The 18,912-nt window shown below is 44.1% G+C and overlaps 1 protein-coding gene across 1 annotated transcript in view; it reads right to left on the reverse strand.

The window, feature by feature from the left end:
- Positions 1 to 7,047: 7,047 nt before the first annotated feature.
- IFT81 (intraflagellar transport 81) overlaps positions 7,048 to 18,912 on the reverse strand; it is a 37,512-nt gene continuing 25,647 nt past the window's right edge. The window contains exons 11-18 of the mRNA XM_071445043.1: positions 18,192 to 18,341; positions 16,600 to 16,728; positions 15,425 to 15,514; positions 14,405 to 14,491; positions 13,016 to 13,087; positions 12,842 to 12,927; positions 8,975 to 9,020; positions 7,048 to 8,069 (exon numbers count right to left, since the gene is read on the reverse strand). Of these exons, the coding sequence (XP_071301144.1) occupies positions 7,887 to 8,069; positions 8,975 to 9,020; positions 12,842 to 12,927; positions 13,016 to 13,087; positions 14,405 to 14,491; positions 15,425 to 15,514; positions 16,600 to 16,728; positions 18,192 to 18,341 (843 nt within the window). The 3' untranslated portion in view covers positions 7,048 to 7,886. The remainder of the gene's footprint in view (positions 8,070 to 8,974; positions 9,021 to 12,841; positions 12,928 to 13,015; positions 13,088 to 14,404; positions 14,492 to 15,424; positions 15,515 to 16,599; positions 16,729 to 18,191; positions 18,342 to 18,912) is intronic.

An 18,912-nucleotide genomic window follows, 5' to 3' on the forward strand; every position in this document is an offset into this window, starting at 1 on the left:
GCAATATAATTAAAAGCTCCTTCAGGAATTGCCTTTATCTCTCTCTGTATCATGTTTGTTTATTTTTTCATCTGTCCTGACCTTTCCATTACACTTTTCAATGAATTCTCACATCTCAAATGTCCAGAGATTTCACTCCTGAATTGCTGCTCAGGCAGTGGCAGGGTCAGCTGAGGATACTCCAAGCGAGGACACTGACTCTGCGCTGGGAAATTCAGGGACGTTTGAGAACACAAATTCCTTTGTGTTCCAGCAACCCCAACCTCGGCCTGGATGGGGGCTTGGGGGCCTGAGCAGCAACATTCAGGATCAGCCTGAGGAGGTTTCACAGGGACATCAGGTTGGGAATCCTGGGCATGCCCCGAGAGCACAGCCCAGAGACAGGGACTGGATTCCTGCTTTTGCTTCTGTTCCATTCCAGAGTGGGGTTTGTTCATCCAGAAAATTGCATTAATACAGCAACTTGTTGATCTGGCTATGTGGCCAACAGAATTTAACAGGCGTTGTTTGTCAATTAATCTGAGATTCTGTGATGGAGTGGCTGCACCCAATAGTTCATTTTAACCTGATTTGTGGACGTGCCAATGCAGTCACACGGATTCACAGGATCAGAGTCGCTTCTCTTAAGCTGCCCACAAATACTTTACATGACAATGCCATAAAATCAGGGAACTGGATATTCTGGAGTGAGAACTTGAGCCATCAGTCAGAGTCAGAGTATAACAGAGCTATAAAAGTGTGCATTGACACGGAGTGTGATCCAATTAATATAAACAATATACTCCCAAGCATATGCCACTTATCCCAGATAAATCCCACTGGCATGTCTAGATTTAGTTTCCATGTTATTCCTTAGATTTGATCATTAGGTAACACTGGACAACATTGATATTGAAGGGAGCAAATCTTGTACAGGATAAATGACAAGAACATTTACTCTGTCAGTTCTCCTTTTACTTCCAGCAGGGAAACTGCATTATCATTGCCACAAACTAATCCCATTTTGTCCCTGAGTGCAGGAGGTCTGTAGCAGAGCAATACAAATGAATTAAAATATATTGATTGTATAGAAAATTAAGTGCAAACTATTTAACACATCCTAAGTGATTAGATGCAATAAAACCTTGCAGAGACAATTGCACAGCTGGCAACCCAAGTCAGAACAATTGGGGGAGAGAAGACCTGGCTCCAGACCTTGGCTTTTCCCCTGGGAGCCTGACAAACACCCTTTGTGCTGGAAGGGACAGGTGTCAGCCCCTTCCACTCCCCATTTAGATTTTACATCAGGTCTCGGTGAGCTCTGCCTTGAAATCCCATTTTTCTAAGCAAAGACAAAGGCAAACACCTTTTATTGGCACTGGTTCTAGAGGAGCAAAGGTGTTACATAAAGGGCTGCTGAGATTCTGGACTACACAATATTTTTAAGGGGCATGTGATACATCAGAAACTATTTATGTGTACATTTGAAAGTAGCTGTTGATTAACCAAACTAATTCTTATCCTAAACAGATCAACAACACCAAGAAGGTTCAGAAAAACAATTCTGCAGTAGCATAAAATTAAACTGTCTGGTTTGTGGGTACACAAAAGGATTAAAGAGTATAATTTTACTCTCTTAGACCAAATGAATTCCTAAATTGGAAAAGCAGCTCTGTCCAAGGTCGCCTCTGTTGTTTCCAAAAATATCTCGAAACAAACGCAAGAGGGGCACTTTGTTGGGTGTTATCTAGACATATATAGTTTCAATCAAATTCTTCAACAAGTGTCAGAATAAAAGTCAAACATTCGTCTGACACTGCCAAGTCACCGGCAAGCGAATCCCCTCAAAGGCTGAAAATAAATTTGGTAACAGATTTAAGAATTAGGGGATGTTTTCTTTAAAGAAAAAGCCACGTTAATTTGGGATTGAATTGTAAACACCTTTTAGATATTTCATGAAAGGGTTGTCTAATTCTTTCCACAACACTGGGTGAAGTGATACAAGGTTGTGTCCATGACCCCAGGAAAATATTTATAGTGCTTTTTCCAGTATCTGAGTTCCCTCTTTCCCTCTCTTTGTGTTTTATGATCAGCCTTCAATTAAACCAAGAAGCAGAAAAGAACCTTCATGGTATGAGAGTTTAAAGTGGTGCATTTCCCATAGAAATACTGAAGTGCAGCTCAGCAAATAAAAACCACAAAAGGAGCAGTAACCCAACAGCAAGAGCTCCCTGTGAGTGAGCCACTGGTCAGGAGCTGTGGGAGATGTTTTCTGGAGGAGATTTAATGTCAGGATGGTGCTGGCACTGCCCAGTCCCTGGCACTGCCCAGTCCCTGGCACTGCCCCATTGCCCTCTCTGCCCCAGGAACTGCCTCCCTCTCTGCTCCCTGAGCCCACGGAAGGGAAGACCAAGGGGAGGAACCCTTTGGGCCAGAAGATGCAACATCAGTGGGAAATATTTGTGGAACAGGTTGTGTCTGTGGGTGACTTTCAGTGCTCTGATAGTTCTGTTTGCTTTTTAACACGCTATAAAAACACGGCAGGCTCCAAGCACACAACGAGGGAGATGGGGTCACTCTTTTATAAATACTTTCTAAAACCTCCAAGGTTTTAATGCTGCAGTCCACAAAAAAGCTGCTTTAGGGCACTGCATCGTTTAAATAGCAGTTGATAAGCAAAATATACGATTTTAATGTGATTTTAATTTTAAATGTTTCCATTTTTAGAATCCCAAAGTAATTAATCAGCCCTTTTTGCTCTTGGTAATTCTTCACTAATGGCTCTAAAACTTGTATAATAACTGCAAAGAAATGCCTAAACCCTGGTTTACTCACCAGAAAATGCTGTGGTAGTGTAAACCAAGTAAAGTGCTGAATTATTAATGCTTTATAACCTTAGAGTTTCAACTGCTGTTTAAAAAAGAGTAATCCAGTTTCAAACATTACCCCCCCCCGCAATTTTAACTGCAGAGAATCATAATGGTTTTTAGGTTTTTTAGGTTTTTTTCAGTATGAACCAGTTGCAAAATGTACAAAGAAATTGGGAGATTGGTTCCTTCATTATTTCCCTTACTTGGTCATTATTTGTATGTGATGTAAATCTTTAGGTTTTGTTGTTGTTGCTCCCAAAGAGCAAAGCAAATTTCCTATTCCATTCCAGGAAAAATAAGCAGGGAGAGAGAAAGGAATTTCTCTTTGATAGCTGGTAAGATCCCATTTCCCATATTCCTGTCAACTGCATTTTTTCTGGTATTAGCAAAAAGTGCAGGTTTGGGCTTTATCCTATTTCAAGAGTAGACTTAATTAAGGGCTTATTGTATAAATGAGTGGGTTTAGAACTTGAGCAGTTGCAATAAAATTTAGAAGCTTAAAAATGACATCTTACTGTGTATTAAGAGACTGAACTGAAGCAGGAAGATAGACATTGGCTTGAGCAGATCCATTTGCAGGAAAAAACCTCCAGCTCCTGGCTTGCAACAAATGCTGGATGTGTGTATCCTAATTAGCAAAAATGGAGTTTTTTCATTACTATGCAGAATGGAATGGCAAAAAAAGAGGTAAAAATACGCTTTTTAATAATAAATAGAAATAATTCCTTTAAATACAAGGTAAAGAACACAGTTTTAGTCAAATGATAAACACTCAATATTTCAGCACTGGATTTGTGCAATAGCCTCTCGTAAATGTCTACGAAAAATCAAACCACTTTGCTCAAGACTTGTTATTTCAATTGTTTGTGCTGAGAAAATCTTCCACAAACATTTAATTTTTGTTATAAATTAGAACATGTCCCATGGAACATTGATTTGTGTTGGCTGAAAGGCGTTATTTTAGATAATTACTGTTATTTTTATTTTCAGTGTGCTATAAATCTGATGATGGGCCCTTTAATTCCTGCTTGTTCTGTCAGGATGAAGAACAGGGCTAAATCCAGCAGACCTTGTTTTGGCAAAACTCCCACTGAAGTCAGGGCTTGTGAAAGTCAGGTTTGTCTCCCAGTTCCTGCTGATTATTTGGGACGTGTTTGCTCCCTCTCCAAGTCCCCAGAGCTTCTCACCCAGGATGACACCACCACAGGAATCAGGGAATCGGTGTGAAAAATGCCCTTTTCACCCCCTGCCCTTGGAATAACAGGGATTGCCTCTGGAGTTTGGAGAGCCCGCTTTAAATTCAGAGAGAATTTAAAGAACTCTTTAAACAAGCTGGGAATAGGTCAGATTCTGATTGTTAGAAAACAACTGCCCGTGGGTGGTGCCAGCCAGGTGGGACCTTGTGATAAAGTTGTTGATTCGTGTAACGCTTCCTTGCTGGAACGCTGGCACGGCCGGGGGCTGTCAGTGCCGTGCCGCTGCAGCGAGGCAGCTGAAGGGTTAACGGCGATCCCAGGGCAGGAACCTCCTGCGGCAGCGATAACCCCGGCACTGGGATTTGCCTTTTAATGGGCTCCGAGCAAACAGGCCCAGAGAGAGCCCAGAGCTGCCCTTGTCCCGGCCAGGGGGATGGAGGGGGCCCACACCGTGTCACAGCCTTCCCCCAATGGGACACTTCAGTGACAGAGCTCAGTCGGTGGCCGTGTGCCACCCTGGGGGAGCTGGCTCCAGGCTGGCCAAGCGCTGCCAGAGGGGATCCATGGGCTCTGCATCCATGGCCATGGGACAGGCACAGGGAGCGAGCTGCAGCTGCCTCTGGGCCAGACACAGAACACTGATCCGAGCTCTGAGCTGCACCTCCAGCCCTGGGCAAGATCCCACCTTGATTCCATAGGCAGAACATGACCCATGGGCACTCCAGGCACTGCTGCCACCTCTGCTGCAGCCCGGTCTGCAACTGAGAGCAGCAGCAACTGCAGGGAAGTCTTGTCAAGAAACCTCTGCAAACTGGAATATTTAAACACAAAAACCTTCATGGCTGTGGGCACCTATATGCATGTGACATCCTCAGGGGTAATCTCCATGAGAGTAAAGAGATGAAAATAAGCAATCCTAGATTTGTGTAGGAAAGGAAGTTTGATAACATCCATTTTAGTTATTATAGTTCAAATGGAAGCAAGATGGTAGCTCTAATATAAACCAGATTATCTGAGACCCAGATGGTAAATGGCTGCTCCCACAAACAGTGGATGTGCTGCTTTCTCATGCCTGTTTCTGATGTCTGAACTATTTCATCTCTCAGGTCCATGTGGATCTTGCTGTAGCTCCAGGGACAGCTGAAACCAACATCACTAAATCCCCCAAAGCTGCAGAATATTACAGTAGTTTTGTAGCTGGGATGGATGCCTCATCCAGTTCTGGATAGGGATAAGGAGAAGCCTTTGGAAACAAAGTGAGCTGCTGCTCATGTGACTGCTTGGACTGGTGTTCCAGCTGGGACAAATTTGGTAAGTGCTGCTGCCTCAAATTTACCTAAATTTTTGATTTATTTGGATCTTCCCAATAGAAACACAAGTATTTTGCCATTTAGAATGTTTAATCTTATTAACCAGCCAGGCTATTAGCAATAACAAAGTAAAAAACTGAGAAGTTAGCTTTTTTTTGTGGCAAGATAGGAAGATAAAACTGTGAAATTCCAAGATTTTTGAATGCTCCCATCAAATCCTGAACTAGGTTGAAAAGCCAGTGAACAGAATCCATTAAAGCTGCATTTATTAAATGTCCACTTGTATAAAAAGCTAAAAATAGTGTTTGAGTTTTTCCAATTTTCCTTTGATAACAGTTATTATGATTTTTTGCTTCATCTCAGAAAGTCATTTTGCTGCTGCTGCTGCAGTGTATAATGTGTGCCCTTTCTTGGTGCAGCACAAATGACAGAGCACTAATCAGATCAGAACAACAATCACGTCATCTTTGAGTAACCAGCAATAAACTGTTTTTATAAGGAAGAAAGATGAACTATTTTTAGGGTAACTGAACAGAAAACCAGAAAATGATTGTACTCAGTCTTACTCCACATCATTGCTGTGAATTTCCAAGGCATTGCTTTTCCCTGGGCAGCAGGCTAATCCCTGTCATACATCTTTGTGTAAATGGTCCAGTCAAACAGGATTTCTAAGGTTTGGTTAAAAGTTTTGACTTCCAGTCTATGAAATCCCCTCTCTCCCTGCCCTGTCTAGTGACTGTGAACCACAGGCTGATCCCTGAGTAACCTAAATGTCCATTTTTGGTGATTATCCCACGTTTTCAGCCTGTCTCACATCTCCTGGTCTGTTATTTTCCCATTGCTGTCAAGCCTTCAGCAAACGCCCCCATTGGGAGTGCAGGGATGGCTTTGCCATGGCTCCTGCAGCTCTGCACCCTGGGAATGATGGCACAAAGCACTCAGGTGTCCCTGGAGATGGCTGTGCCCACCCCACACAGCCTGGCCTTTCCTGGGCTCTCCCTCCTGCCAGAGATCCCTTCCCTGCCCCACTGAATCCTGCAGCAATCAGCTCCTGGAGCAGGGGGTGGTGGCACAGCTCCACCTGTGCCTGTGCCTTCCCCCTGTGCCAGGGGCACCCTGCTCTTCTCCCTGGCCTGGGACAGTGGGGTCAGTGTGCAGCTGTTGGGAAAAACTATCTCCAGCTATTTGGCAGCGTGGGAGGGCTGGCATGAGGATGTCCTGGGATCTGTGGAGCTGAGACCCACTCCTCACACTGTGAGCCCTTTGGAAGCTGCTCAAAGAAATGTCATTAAATAACCCCTTTTTCCTGTGACCCAGCCACCAACCATTTCCTTCTTTCACCTAAAAAATGTAAAAAAGAAGAATACCATACAGTCAAAATGTAGTTTTGCCAGTTTTTATTTTAGTCCTGTTAACAAATATATTTAATGCAAAGGCAAACCAGGAACTCTATATATAATTCCCAAACTCTCTGGATATAGAAACCAGCAGAAGATCTCATAGTTAGGTATCAAAGAAAGCAAAATTACTCTTTTTATATCCTGAAAAAAGACACTCTACTTCAAACAGGAAAAACTATAAAAAACCCCACCAACCTATCTAGGAATCCAGTAAGGCAAAGGAGAGCAGCAGGAGCTCTGGTCCCACAGAATTCTCTCTGTGCTGCTGATCTGTGGCAGGGCCAGGAGTGCTCACCTCCATCCCTGGGCCACCTCTGAGGGCAGGGACAGCTGCCTGAGGCTCCCAGCTCAGGGCTGCACTCCAGGCCAGATGCAAGAACCCCTGGGCCATATCTACATCCATGGATAACCTCCAGCCCTGGGATGACCCCCTCTGTGTGTGTGTAATCCCTTTGGAATTGCACTGTGCAGACAAAACAGCTCAAAACTCCTCCCTGGGGAAAGCTTCAGCCCAGCTCCCTTTACATTTGCACTCTCAGAAAATACAAAGGGGGTAAATGTGCAAGGAAAAAACTTCTGTTAAAAACAACAGCAGCAAAAGATAATGGAAAAAGCTCAGAATCCAAGTGATTGTTCTCCAGGCAATCAGCTGAGCTCAACTGTGCAAGGAAAGAATGGCCAGGAGTGCTGGGGCCAGGCCAGCAGCTCCTGCTGCCACACTGCCTGGGTAAGGACAATGGGGACAGCAGGGCCAAGCCAGGAGGGCCACAATTATACAACATCAAGACTCTCAGGCCTTGCAAAAATGTAACCTTATCGATAGAGAATGAGAGGCAGAGCAATTACATGAGTTTTCTGTGACCCTGCAGAGGATTTGTTTCCCTTTGATCTCCCTGCAGATGCCATTCCCAGCCTCCTAAAACACAGATTTACGAGCAGGTTCAGCCCAGTGCAGCCCTCCCAGCCATGGCACATGGGCACTGAGACATGGAGCAAAAGCTTCCAGAGGGGTTCTTTGCTCTCTCTGTTTATGCACCAACACCAAACCACGTACAAAAATTGTAGAATTGATGAAAGCAACAGTATTTAACAAGAGTCCTCCTACTTCATGTGGGTATCAGGAGGAAGAATTCATAACACAAGCCTGTCTTTACCTCCTTCCTGAATGATCTGACCAATGGCTGCTTGATTTTGTTGTTTCAGAAAACATTCTCTCTTACATTCCATTAATTTCTCAAAGTCCTGCCACATTTTCATTTGCTTCATGTTCAGCCCGTGACTTTCCCGTACAACTTTCTGTTTCTCTCGCAGTTTCTGTTAAAAATACAAAAATATCAGATTTCTGCAACAGCTCTACACCACAAAAGTTGCTCACATAAGCAGCTTGGAATGACAGAGATATTTATATGCTATGGAAATATTGTTTTGTTCACAGTGATAACACTCTCTTCAAGTGCTAAAGGCATTAACACCTGGGACTTAGATCTTTGTATGGATTGACAACTATTTCCATGGTTTTTAACTGTCTAGTCTTATCTATTTGAGAACTTATGCTAAAAATCTGACATCATTTCCATGCAGAGCCCTTGCAGTATCAAGGTACAACATGCAATGGATTCACACCAAGATACTCTAACACAAAATCAATGTTTTACAATTAAACCCCTTCCTGATTATTAAGAGAGGCAGCCCAGACCTGTAAAAATCACTGAGACTGAGTAAGAAAAGGAAATTAATAAAAGCTGTTTGGTGTGACTTGCTAAGCCCAGCCTCGTCCCTGCTGATCTGAGCTTCAGACAAGATTAAAACTGGACAACTGCTTTTGTCTGACACTGCTGATCCCCTGGCCTTTAGCAGCAGTGATAAGGGTGACAGGCTCACAATTTATTGTCTTCAACAGGTTGCTTTATATACAACAGAAAATCTGAGCTGGCACAGTTCGTTATGCCCCTGTTCAGGCTCTTATCCAAAGGGTTTTCAGGGAATGTGCTGTCACATTGAGCTGTTTGCCTATCCCTTACAGCAGCTCATGCTATTCCCTGCAGGAAATCAAGCCCTGAGGAGGGAGCAGGATCCTTTTCCAGGGTATTAATTACCAATGCCAGCAGTGATGGAATTTTCTTTGCAGGCTGCACAATGCTTTTTATAAAAGACTGACCACAGCCCCACAAAAATACAAACTGTTCAATGGCTGTACAAGGTAAAAGCCTCATTCTTACCTTCCCAAGGTTTTCCTGTTCAAGGATTATTCGTGTATACTGTTCTCTAAAGGAAACATAAAATCATTTTATCATGATTTGGTTCTGTGTAACAGGACAGAATAATGATGCAAACATGGAAAATGATGGAAGTATTGGGAGGTTCATAAATGAGACAGAAGAGGAAACACAAAGAAACCTTTTTGTCATTGGGCAAAATGAATCCTTGATATGAAGTATCAGATCTCCTTGTCTCAGCTGTGCAGCTGGGAGAAGTGATCCTGGCTAAGGTCTCTTACATTTTTGAAGCAGGCCATGATCACTGCTCCTTCCAGCTTGAGGGCAACAGTGAGGCCATGCAGATGAGACCCTGATCCTTTTTGTAATTAATTTATCCTGGTGACATCCTGAGGAGAGCCACAGCCTCACTCGTACAGGTGTCAGAATGCACAGACCCACAGCCCTTAACTGCTGTCAATGCAGGGTTGGGATGAGGGGGAGAGTCCAGGAATGAGTGGGAAAATCCAGGAATGAGGAGGAATGGCCAGGAATGAGGAGGAATGGCCAGGAATGAGGGGGAATGGCCAGGAATGAGAAGAAATGGCCAGGAATGAGGGGGAATGGCCAGGAGTGAGGGGGAATGGCCAGGAATGAGGGGGAAAATCCAGGAATGAGGAGGAATGGCCAGGAATGAGGGGGAATGGCCAGGAGTGAGGGGGAATGGCCAGGAATGAGGGGGAATGGCCAGGAATGAGGGGAAATGGCCAGGAATGAGGGGGAATGGCCAGGAATGAGAGGGAATGGCCGGGAATGAGGGGGAAAATCCAGGAATGAGGGGGAATGGCCAGGAATGAGGGGAAATGGCCAGGAATGAGGAGGAATGGCCAGGAATGAGGGGGAATGGTGTTTCAGCCCAGGCCTGAGCAGGCCACTGAGTGCAGTGGCAATGCTGCACGCTCCTCTCCCAGCACAGCCCTCCCATTTCAGGCCTGAGTACAGGCTGAGAAGTGTTAATGCTGACTTGCAGCATGGAAAGCCCTGGCTGGTCACCTCTGTCTGTACCAGGTGGCCTCATCTCTCTGCCATACCCAAAGCTGACACATGACCCCTGGCAGTAAAATATGCAAACCACAACAGCACCGTCCACAGACAGCACAGGCACTTATCTTTAGCTTTTCTGAAATGTGACAATAGAAAAAAAAACCTGTGCACTGAGCCATTTGGAAAAAAAATCAATTCTATTTTGTGTGTAATTATTACATTTTTCTGGTGTGAGAATCAGCTAAAGGAATTTCAAATAACCCAGCTCATTTAAAGAGCTTTCCAAAGGGCTCAGGGCAGATGACCTCTGAGTACAGAAATCCTGATTTCCAGAAAGAAATGTTCCCCTTCACGATGCCAGAACCTGAGGGTTTCCTGGAGTGTGAGAGCAGCTGTGTGGACCCAAAGCTCTGTGTTCCCTTATTCCTTCCCCTTCTCCCAGGTACTGCAGGACTTTGACTGGAGCCCTTGGGCCTGGGCCAGCTGCTCCTGCCTCCACAGGAACAGAGCTGGATCACTTCAGGGTCTCTTGCTCTTGGACAATTGCAGCCAGAACAGATCAGAGCTGTGCTGAGGCTGCTCCAGGTGCTGTCCCACTGATCCCAGCAATCCTGGCTGAAGCTGTTCTTTGCCCTGGCACACAGAACGTCTCACACATTTGGCCTCCAGAACACCCTCTTTTTTTTTTTAAGTAGAGTTTTTAAAATAATCATCAGAAGATTTTATGTCTTTCCTAGTAAGTTTTTCTTTACTATTTATAATGATGACTGGAAAGAATGTAACTTAATAACTTTGTTAAAACCCTACAACTTTTTATTTTTAGAAAAGAAAATTAACTTTTCACATTCCTAACAAGTGACTGCACGGAACAGAGAGTTTATATTCAATAAAGAGGGTCTGAATTAAGACATTTTTTGTTCAATACGTTGTTAGGAAAGTGCAATTCTATTTATGGTTCATTTTTACTCCGTTTACATTCCAGCACTTGCTGAAAAATACATTCGGGTTCTAAAGGGATGTCTAGAGAAAAATGTCATCGTCTCATTTTATATTTTGCTACGATCTCTCCACTGAACTTTGCTGTAACTCACTGAAATGAGACAGCTCAGTGACCTCCTAGCAAGGTCAGGACTGGCTGATCCCTGTGGGAGGATCATTTCCAGAGTGGGGAAGTGGAACAGGGACAGCACAGGGGGTGCCAGCCTGCTCAATTCCCTCCCCAAACCTGGGGCTGCACGGCTGGGCTCCTGCTCCATCCCAGCACTGGCTCTGATGGCTGCTCTGTGTCACTCCCACATCCTGGATGCTCAATCCCCACATCCTGGATGCTCAATTCCCAGGATTTGAGTTGGAGTGAACCAACCTGAGCTCCCACTCCCCACTGTCTGACCCTGCTGCCTCAGGTCCTCATCCTCATGAATATTCACATCATCACTAAGGTTTTATCTGTTCAGCCTTCTGCTTAATTGTGCTGTTTCATCTTTCCTTCATTAGATAAATGTTTATTTCCTACAGCCTTTCATTATTTTGTGAAATAGAGCAAGAGCCCTCTCAGCCTTTTCTTTCCTCATCCTCCTCTTCTCCCTCCCCAACGTTTGTAGTTCTGATTCTTTGCTTACTCTTATTTCCCTACACTCTGCAGTGCCCAGTGTTTGAGCACTCCCATGCCTCACATCCTTGCATTAGGTCTCTGTGACAAATGTTACTCTGGTCCTTCCCTTCCTGGTGATCTCTGCCTCTTCTACACCATGGAGCTGCAGCTCCACTGGTACCAGTGGAAAGGGTCTGATGGATTCTCCTGAGAGAATCCCTGGAGTTTTCTCACTGTCTGACACATTTCCCTATCAATGGCCATAAAACTGAGCAAACATGAATTTTAAAACTGTTTTGATAAATGTTCATGACTGGGAAATATTGTGGTGGGAAAGCAAAGACCACCTTGTACAACTACTGACACCCAACTGGATTATTTTGTTGACAACAAGGATCTAATATTTACTTTTCTGGAAAACAGAATTTCTATTTCTTGCAATATTCTGAAATTTTGAAGAGCTAATTATGAAGAATAAGCCCTGAGTATTTTGACACTTTTACCAACTGGAAATTAAAAATGTTTTGGATTTTCCTGATGCTTAATTTTGAAACAGTTTGTTGACTGTTGCCTGAATTTTGTTTCAGCTTTTACGTTGTATTAGAAGATTGAACATACACAAAATTTTCAACAGGATACTTTCACAAAAATATTTAGTTAAGTTACACTTAGTTAAGTGTAAAAAATCTCTATGACATGGTAACATTTAGACTTAGCACAGATAATGAATCTAAAATATCTCATTCTCAGAAAACATTTCCATCTTTGGCAGGAAAAATTAATATTTAAAATAGAAAACTACACCAAAAATAATCAGCAGCTCAATTTATAGTATTTCCTGTTTCTCTTGCTGCCAGTCAAAGGCGAGGGGTCCTGAAAAGAGTCATGGGATGAAGGAAGTGGCTTTTACTGGAGTCACTGAAACTGAGGGTAAGGATGGAGGTTCATGGGATGGTGCAGAACCATCCTCAGAGTCTGGGGCTTCCAGTGAGAGCCTGTCCTGGGCTGAAATCTCCAGTGGGAGGGGCAAACCTCCTGCTCTGTCTGACAGAACTCGTACGTTCACAGCAGTATAGGCTGGAATCCCAGATGCTTATTTTTAGATTATTATAGTGTTTCTAAATTTATCAGGTGAACTCCTCCACCCCAAATGCCAATGAGAAAATTCCTGACTTCAGCCTCAGTTTGTGAATCTCCTTCAGGTGACCCTGAGGGGACAGAACCCTGGCAAGGGCAGAGAGCCCTGCCCCGCTCACCGAACCGCCCTGCGCCGCTCCTGCGGCTCTGGGGACACGTAGGCCTTCATCTCCTCCTTGGCACGCTGCAGCTGGACCTCCAGGCTCTGGGAAGAAACACATCATCAAATTCATACCTGGGTGTGTATATTGTAATTGCCATTTCATTTCACTCTGAACTGTTTGTGCTCTCACCCTTTTCATGCAGTTAATGTAACGGTAGTTGCTCTCTTCCTGGGCACACTCCTCAAGAAGCCCTTTCACTTCCTGTGGGAAAAGAGGAAAATTCCAAAGCACATGGTGACTGCAAGCTCCCAGGAGATGCCCTGTGTTGCCATATAAACCATGAGAGTTTATAATATTAATAATAGTAATAATAATCCTGAATTGATAATTTCTCAAATGTTTATAAAATTTGGGCTTCTCACAAGTCTCTTTTAGAGTGAAAGACAACTGAGTGGTTTTAGATTTGCAGTTTCAGTCACAGTCAGAGATGCAAAATGGCTGTTAACAGGTTTTTATTAATGCCTGACTTGTAACAGACACTTCAGCAGTGCTGCCAAGACTCCTGTTCCTCAGCACATCTGAAGTGCCAGGCACAGCTGTGAACAAGCACTTCCTAGAACATATCTGCAAAGTGCATGTTAGAAGCTACAGACATGCCAATAGTAGGTTAATCACCAATCAATAATTACATGGAGGAATCTGGACATGGTGGGTTGCTCCCATCTCTAAATGGTCCATTCCCAAAAAGCCTCATGATCCCAGTGGAATTCCTGTACTCATTCCAGGCTGCACAGCATTTGCAATTCCAGAGCTCTGTCACTGTGTGATTTCCAGACCATCAGCTGGAAAACTGAATTCTACAGTTCAACTCCTGTCCAGCTCAGTCAGTGGCTGTGATTGTCACCACCTGGTAGAAAATGACTGGGACTTGTCTGCCAAGAAGAAAAGCCTCGATTGCTGTTGTAAAATAGTTCCTTTGGAAGGTCCATTTCATACCAGGTCCATCTGGTAGGAAGGAACATTTAGAGGAGAAAAATAACTGTCTGTATATCCACCCACACTTTAAACTCCCCGTTTACCTTGCAGTAAATCTTCTGAGGGCAAGGCCTTGAGAAACCAAGCCCAGTCAAAATTCACAGGAGTGATGGAGCGAGACAAAGCAGGAATACAAGACTGTCCCACTTAATGAAGTCTCCTCACCACCAGTTTCAGTCATTAATTATCCACTGAATTTATTGCTAATGCAGTGAAACTGCTAACTACATATAAAGATTTGTCTTGATCAATTAATCTTTATTTTATGGACAAACTGTTCCCTAACAGACACTGCAGGGCAGCAGCATTCGTGGCAGACTCACCTCCTTGCTGATCAGAGCTGCACGAAGCACCCTGAGCCCCTGTGCTGCTGCTCAGGGCCTGTGAGACTGCAGCCACCCCAGAGCAGCTCCAGGCACGGCCTGGGCTCCCCCTGACTCACTGATTTGTACTTGGCTCGTGCTGAGGAGGCAGGGCAGCAGTGCAGCCCAGCACCAGTGCAGTGCAGTGCAGCAGGCAGGAGCAGAGGCAGCCCCAGCTCACCTGCTCCAGCGCCGAGCGATTGGTCTCCAGCCCGGCCGCACAACTGTCATAGTGCATCTTCTTCTCCTCACGTTCCTGAGTTAACTCCTTGGTGAAAAGGGCAAAAGGGCACATCAGGGAAAGGGAAATCTTCCTTTGGCTGGCATGTGACACTCAGGCCCCTCACACACCAGCCCCAGCTCCTGGAGTGTGACCCTCACTGGCTGTGATTACACAGGGAAGCCACCAACCCCCCCATCCCGGGGATCAGAGAGAAGGAAATTCCTTCTGTTCCCTGCCAGGGTAACAAGGCTGTGTTTGCAAGAAGAAAAAGAACAAATAATTATAAAAATAGACATTAAGAAAGGATCACTCTAAGTGTTCCCTATGAAAAGCCAGATTTCCACTTGTGCACAATCAACCCCTTTGCTGGATTTCATCTGCTGACAACTTTGAATGGAAGCATTAAAAGTAGGATTTTTGGAAATTTCACTGATAGATAAATGGATCAGTTTACTTAATTCCATGGTAACGAGCCAACTTATGGCAGCTGTACACCCAAAAGACTTTTTTTCCCCAGCTCTCTATAAAATTTTGAGAACAAATGGACAAATTTGTCAGAGCCACAGATTAAAGCAGGAATTAGATCAATGTAGCCAATATTTGGATGAGAAGTTATCTGCAATCCACTCAGAAAAACAGTGTTGGTTGGAATCACCAGTGCTGAAATACAGAAATAGCTTTGAAACTAATCTGAAACTAGCTTTGCTTTGGGTTTGAACTATGACTTTCCACATTTTTCCCTGATGTAGTAATTTTTTAAATTGCTATAAAGGACCGAATTCTGTGCCTGCACTGTCAGCTTTTACAAATCCCAACCTTTAGCACGTTGCTTGCTGCAAACGGCGTTGACACATTCTGCTATTTCCAGCTTTCCCTCAGAGTTGATCATGTCCTTGTGGAGCCCTTCAGAGATCTGGAAATTGGATTTATTTGTGGGTTTGACTCGGTTTACAGAAAGAAAGGGGAGTTTCTACAAACCTGGCAGGTCTGACGCAGCTGCCTCAGCTCTTTGATGACAGGAGCAAGGCTTGCCTTCTTCTCTGCCACCATGGCATTCAGCTTCTTCACCTGAGAAAGGGCCAGAATAATATTCATTAACTCTATAACCCTAATTGTACATTTATGTAATTAGGAATGTGAAAAGGAAGGGAAGTAAACCAAAATACGGAGAGGAAAAAATGTGTGATGAAACCTTAATTATCCAGATGAAGTTCAGGCCTAATTAAGAAAGGGGAAAAGCCCATCTGGCAGTGGGGCCATTCCCACAGTTCCAACTGAGGACATCCCAACAAAGCCCAGGGCACGGCCCTTGGGGCAGACACCAAAGAGCTGAAGGAGCAGGGGAGATGGAGGGGATGCACACAGGGGGCTCAGAGAAAGGAACAAATCCTTAAGAAAACAAATACACTTGCACAGGTTAAATAAAGCTTGAAAATGCTGAAACTGAGTCACTTTGATATATTTAGACTGAAAATTCAAATTGCATCCACCTTTCTGCTTGAGAGCAATTCTATTTTAGTTACACCATTGTATTCTAGAAGTGCCCTAATGAGTTAAAAAGATGCTATTTTGCTTTTTGCTCTCTTATAATATTTTTAAATTAGAAATTCAAGTTCTTTCTTGCTTCTATGGCTATGTGGGCAGGTAAATTAAAACATGACAGTTCTAAGGGCAATTGAAAATCAGGCTATAAAGAAAAAGACAAGCTATTTAGCTCTTTAAGCATATTAAGTATCTTTTCAACAAATGCTTAACTCCAGTGATTTACAAACATTTTAGAAAAAGCCTCTATTACAGATTCAAACCATTCATCTCTTTCAAATAATGTGTCAAATGAGAACAAATATGAAACTACCTCTGAAATAATGAAAAAGGTAAAAAATCAAAGGCAAGAAGATTTGATATCCCTAAAGTTTCTGAAGGGGAGAAAAGAAGGATTTATTTGCAGGATTTTAAAGAAAATAAATGCACATTTTAGTAAACTTTGTCAAGATCATCTTTGCAGATGTATTTGTTAGAAATATTTATATATATGTATAAACACAGATTAAAGGAAATTTATAAACCCAAACAAAAACATTAAATTGGGTTTTGTATGCTGAGGAACCAGATATTCAAACTGAGGAAATGCAATAATTTAAGACAAAAATCACCATTTCAGACATGTTATCTAATGTCTGGCCTTTCACTTCATCCATTTCACTCTTCACTGCAGAGACTCTTTCCAGCTCCTCCTGGGTGTAGCTGTATCCAGAGATTCCTTTCTTCTCCTCAATTGCTTGCTGCAGACACAAACAATCAATGCTGGATGTGAGTCCATTAACCAAGAAACAGCAAATTCCTTCTTGGAGCTAAATATTGTGAAGAAGTAAAAAGGGTAAGTACTATAATTAATTTATTTTATTAATCAATTTATTATAATTAATCTAGCTTCCAGAAAAGTAGATTTTATCCTGTGCATGAACAGCAGGACAATAAAACCCCTCTGTAAATACAATATTTGGTCATCCAATGCTCAGTGAAGTGAACAGAGTTTCCACAGAGCAAAATGCGCTGGGGGTCAGGCTCTGAAGAATTTCAATGTGTAAAATCTGTCTGCTTGATCAAAAGATACAGCAAATTATTTTGTAAAGTATTTTGGTAACAAGAACACAGGGATTGGAAGAAAATACCACAGAGTGTTCCTGCATTTGGGATGCTTACAGTTATCCAGAGCAGAAATCCTTCTGGCTTAGGGAAGATTTATCCGTTTTAAATTTAAACACATTTCCTTCTAAATATTGTGGGTGCTTGCCTGCTCTTTCTTTAAATACCATTCCTATATATTTTAGAGCAGTAACTTGGATCCTGTTTGCTGCTGGTCATTCTCTAAGCCCTCACTACATCTATGGATTACCAAAAAGTAATTTAAGCATCCAGCCTTGCCCTAAGCAGCACTTGTACAGATTTACCATCCACTTTAAAAAGCAGGGTCAGGCCCCTCAGTCTAAAAAGAAGCTGCAGACCAGTCCTGATGGCCACAAACTACAGCAGCCTCAGAGTTAACAGCTAAAAATCCCTTTTCTACCCCAAAGGCTCCTTCAGTGAGGGCAGCAGGAGCTGGGGGTGATACACATTGGAATAATGGTAGCAGGATCCCTGGGATGCTCAGGAGGGCAGGGGAGCAGCACAGGGTGACACACATTGGAATAATGGGGGAATAATGGCAGCAGCATCCTGGGATGGGAGGGCTGGGGGAGCAGCACAAGGTGACACACATTGGAATAATCCCACAGCATCCTGGGATGCTCAGGCTGCTCCAGGGAGGGCTGGGGGAGCAGCACAGGGTGATACACATTGGAATAATCCCACAGCATCCTGGGATGCTCAGGCTGCTCCAGGGAGGGCAGGGGAGCAGCAAACAGGGTGATACACATTGGAATAATCCCAGCAGGATCCCTGGGATGCTCAGGCTGCTCCAGGGAGGGCAGGGGAGCAGCAAACAGGGTGATACACACTGGAATAATCCCAGCAGGATCCCTGGGATGCTCAGGCTGCTCCCAGGTCAGGGAGGGCAGGGGAGCAGCAAGAGCTGGGGGTGACACACAACACCCAGCAGGATCCCTGGGCTGCTCAGGCTGCTCCAGGGAGGGCAGGGAGGGCTGGGGAGCAGCACAGGGTGACACACAACACCCAGCAGGATCCCTGGGCTGCTCAGGCTGCTCCCAGGGCAGGGAAGGAGGGGAGCAGCCCCAGCTGAGGGTACCAGCTGCTGCTGGGTTGCCTGGTGGCGCTGCCGCAGGAGCTCCTCGGTCCTCTGCAGGATCCCGTACTCGGCCGTGATTGCCGCCACCTCCTGCCGCCTCCTCTTGTAAAGCGTGTTCTTGCTGCGGAGCCTGCTCACGTACTGCTTGAACTGGGGGGAGAGACAGCAACAGGGCCTTAGCACAGCATGCAATGGAATTGCCCTCTGTGTCCTGCACATCCAAAATGCAGTGTTAGAACAGAGGGCTGGGATTCAGGATGCCCAAGGTCTATTTATTTTCAGCTCTGCGTTCGTTCACTGAGGGAGATCAAGGAAAAGCAGCTCCTCTGCTTTCTGTCCCAGCTCACTGGTTTGCAGGCCTGAGATCACTCCCTTCTGCTTGCCACCATTTGACAGCTGGAAAAGTAAATACTCCTTGCAAAACGTTCTGGGAGTCATGGATAATAAAAACTTAATGCAACGGTAATTTGCACTTGTACCAGAGCCCCAGCCCTGCAGACCAAAACATGGTAATAGCCAGCAGCTAAATTGGAAGGAAAGAGGACATGGGAAAAGATTCCCTTTTTAAATGTTCTCAGTAGTTAAAACTTGTTGTTCTCTTTCCTTGACTCCTGCAGACCTGGATGATATTGCTGGCTAAGTTTTCAAAGCCAGGAAAATAAAAACATAGAAAGAGAGAAATGCAGTATCTATTTCACTCAAAATCTAAAGCAACGGAGAA

Source organism: Agelaius tricolor, unplaced genomic scaffold (genome assembly GCF_023055355.1).
Source record: "Agelaius tricolor isolate 1412-34295 unplaced genomic scaffold, bAgeTri1.0.p SCAF_20, whole genome shotgun sequence".
NCBI classification, from domain to species: Eukaryota; Metazoa; Chordata; class Aves; order Passeriformes; family Icteridae; genus Agelaius; species Agelaius tricolor.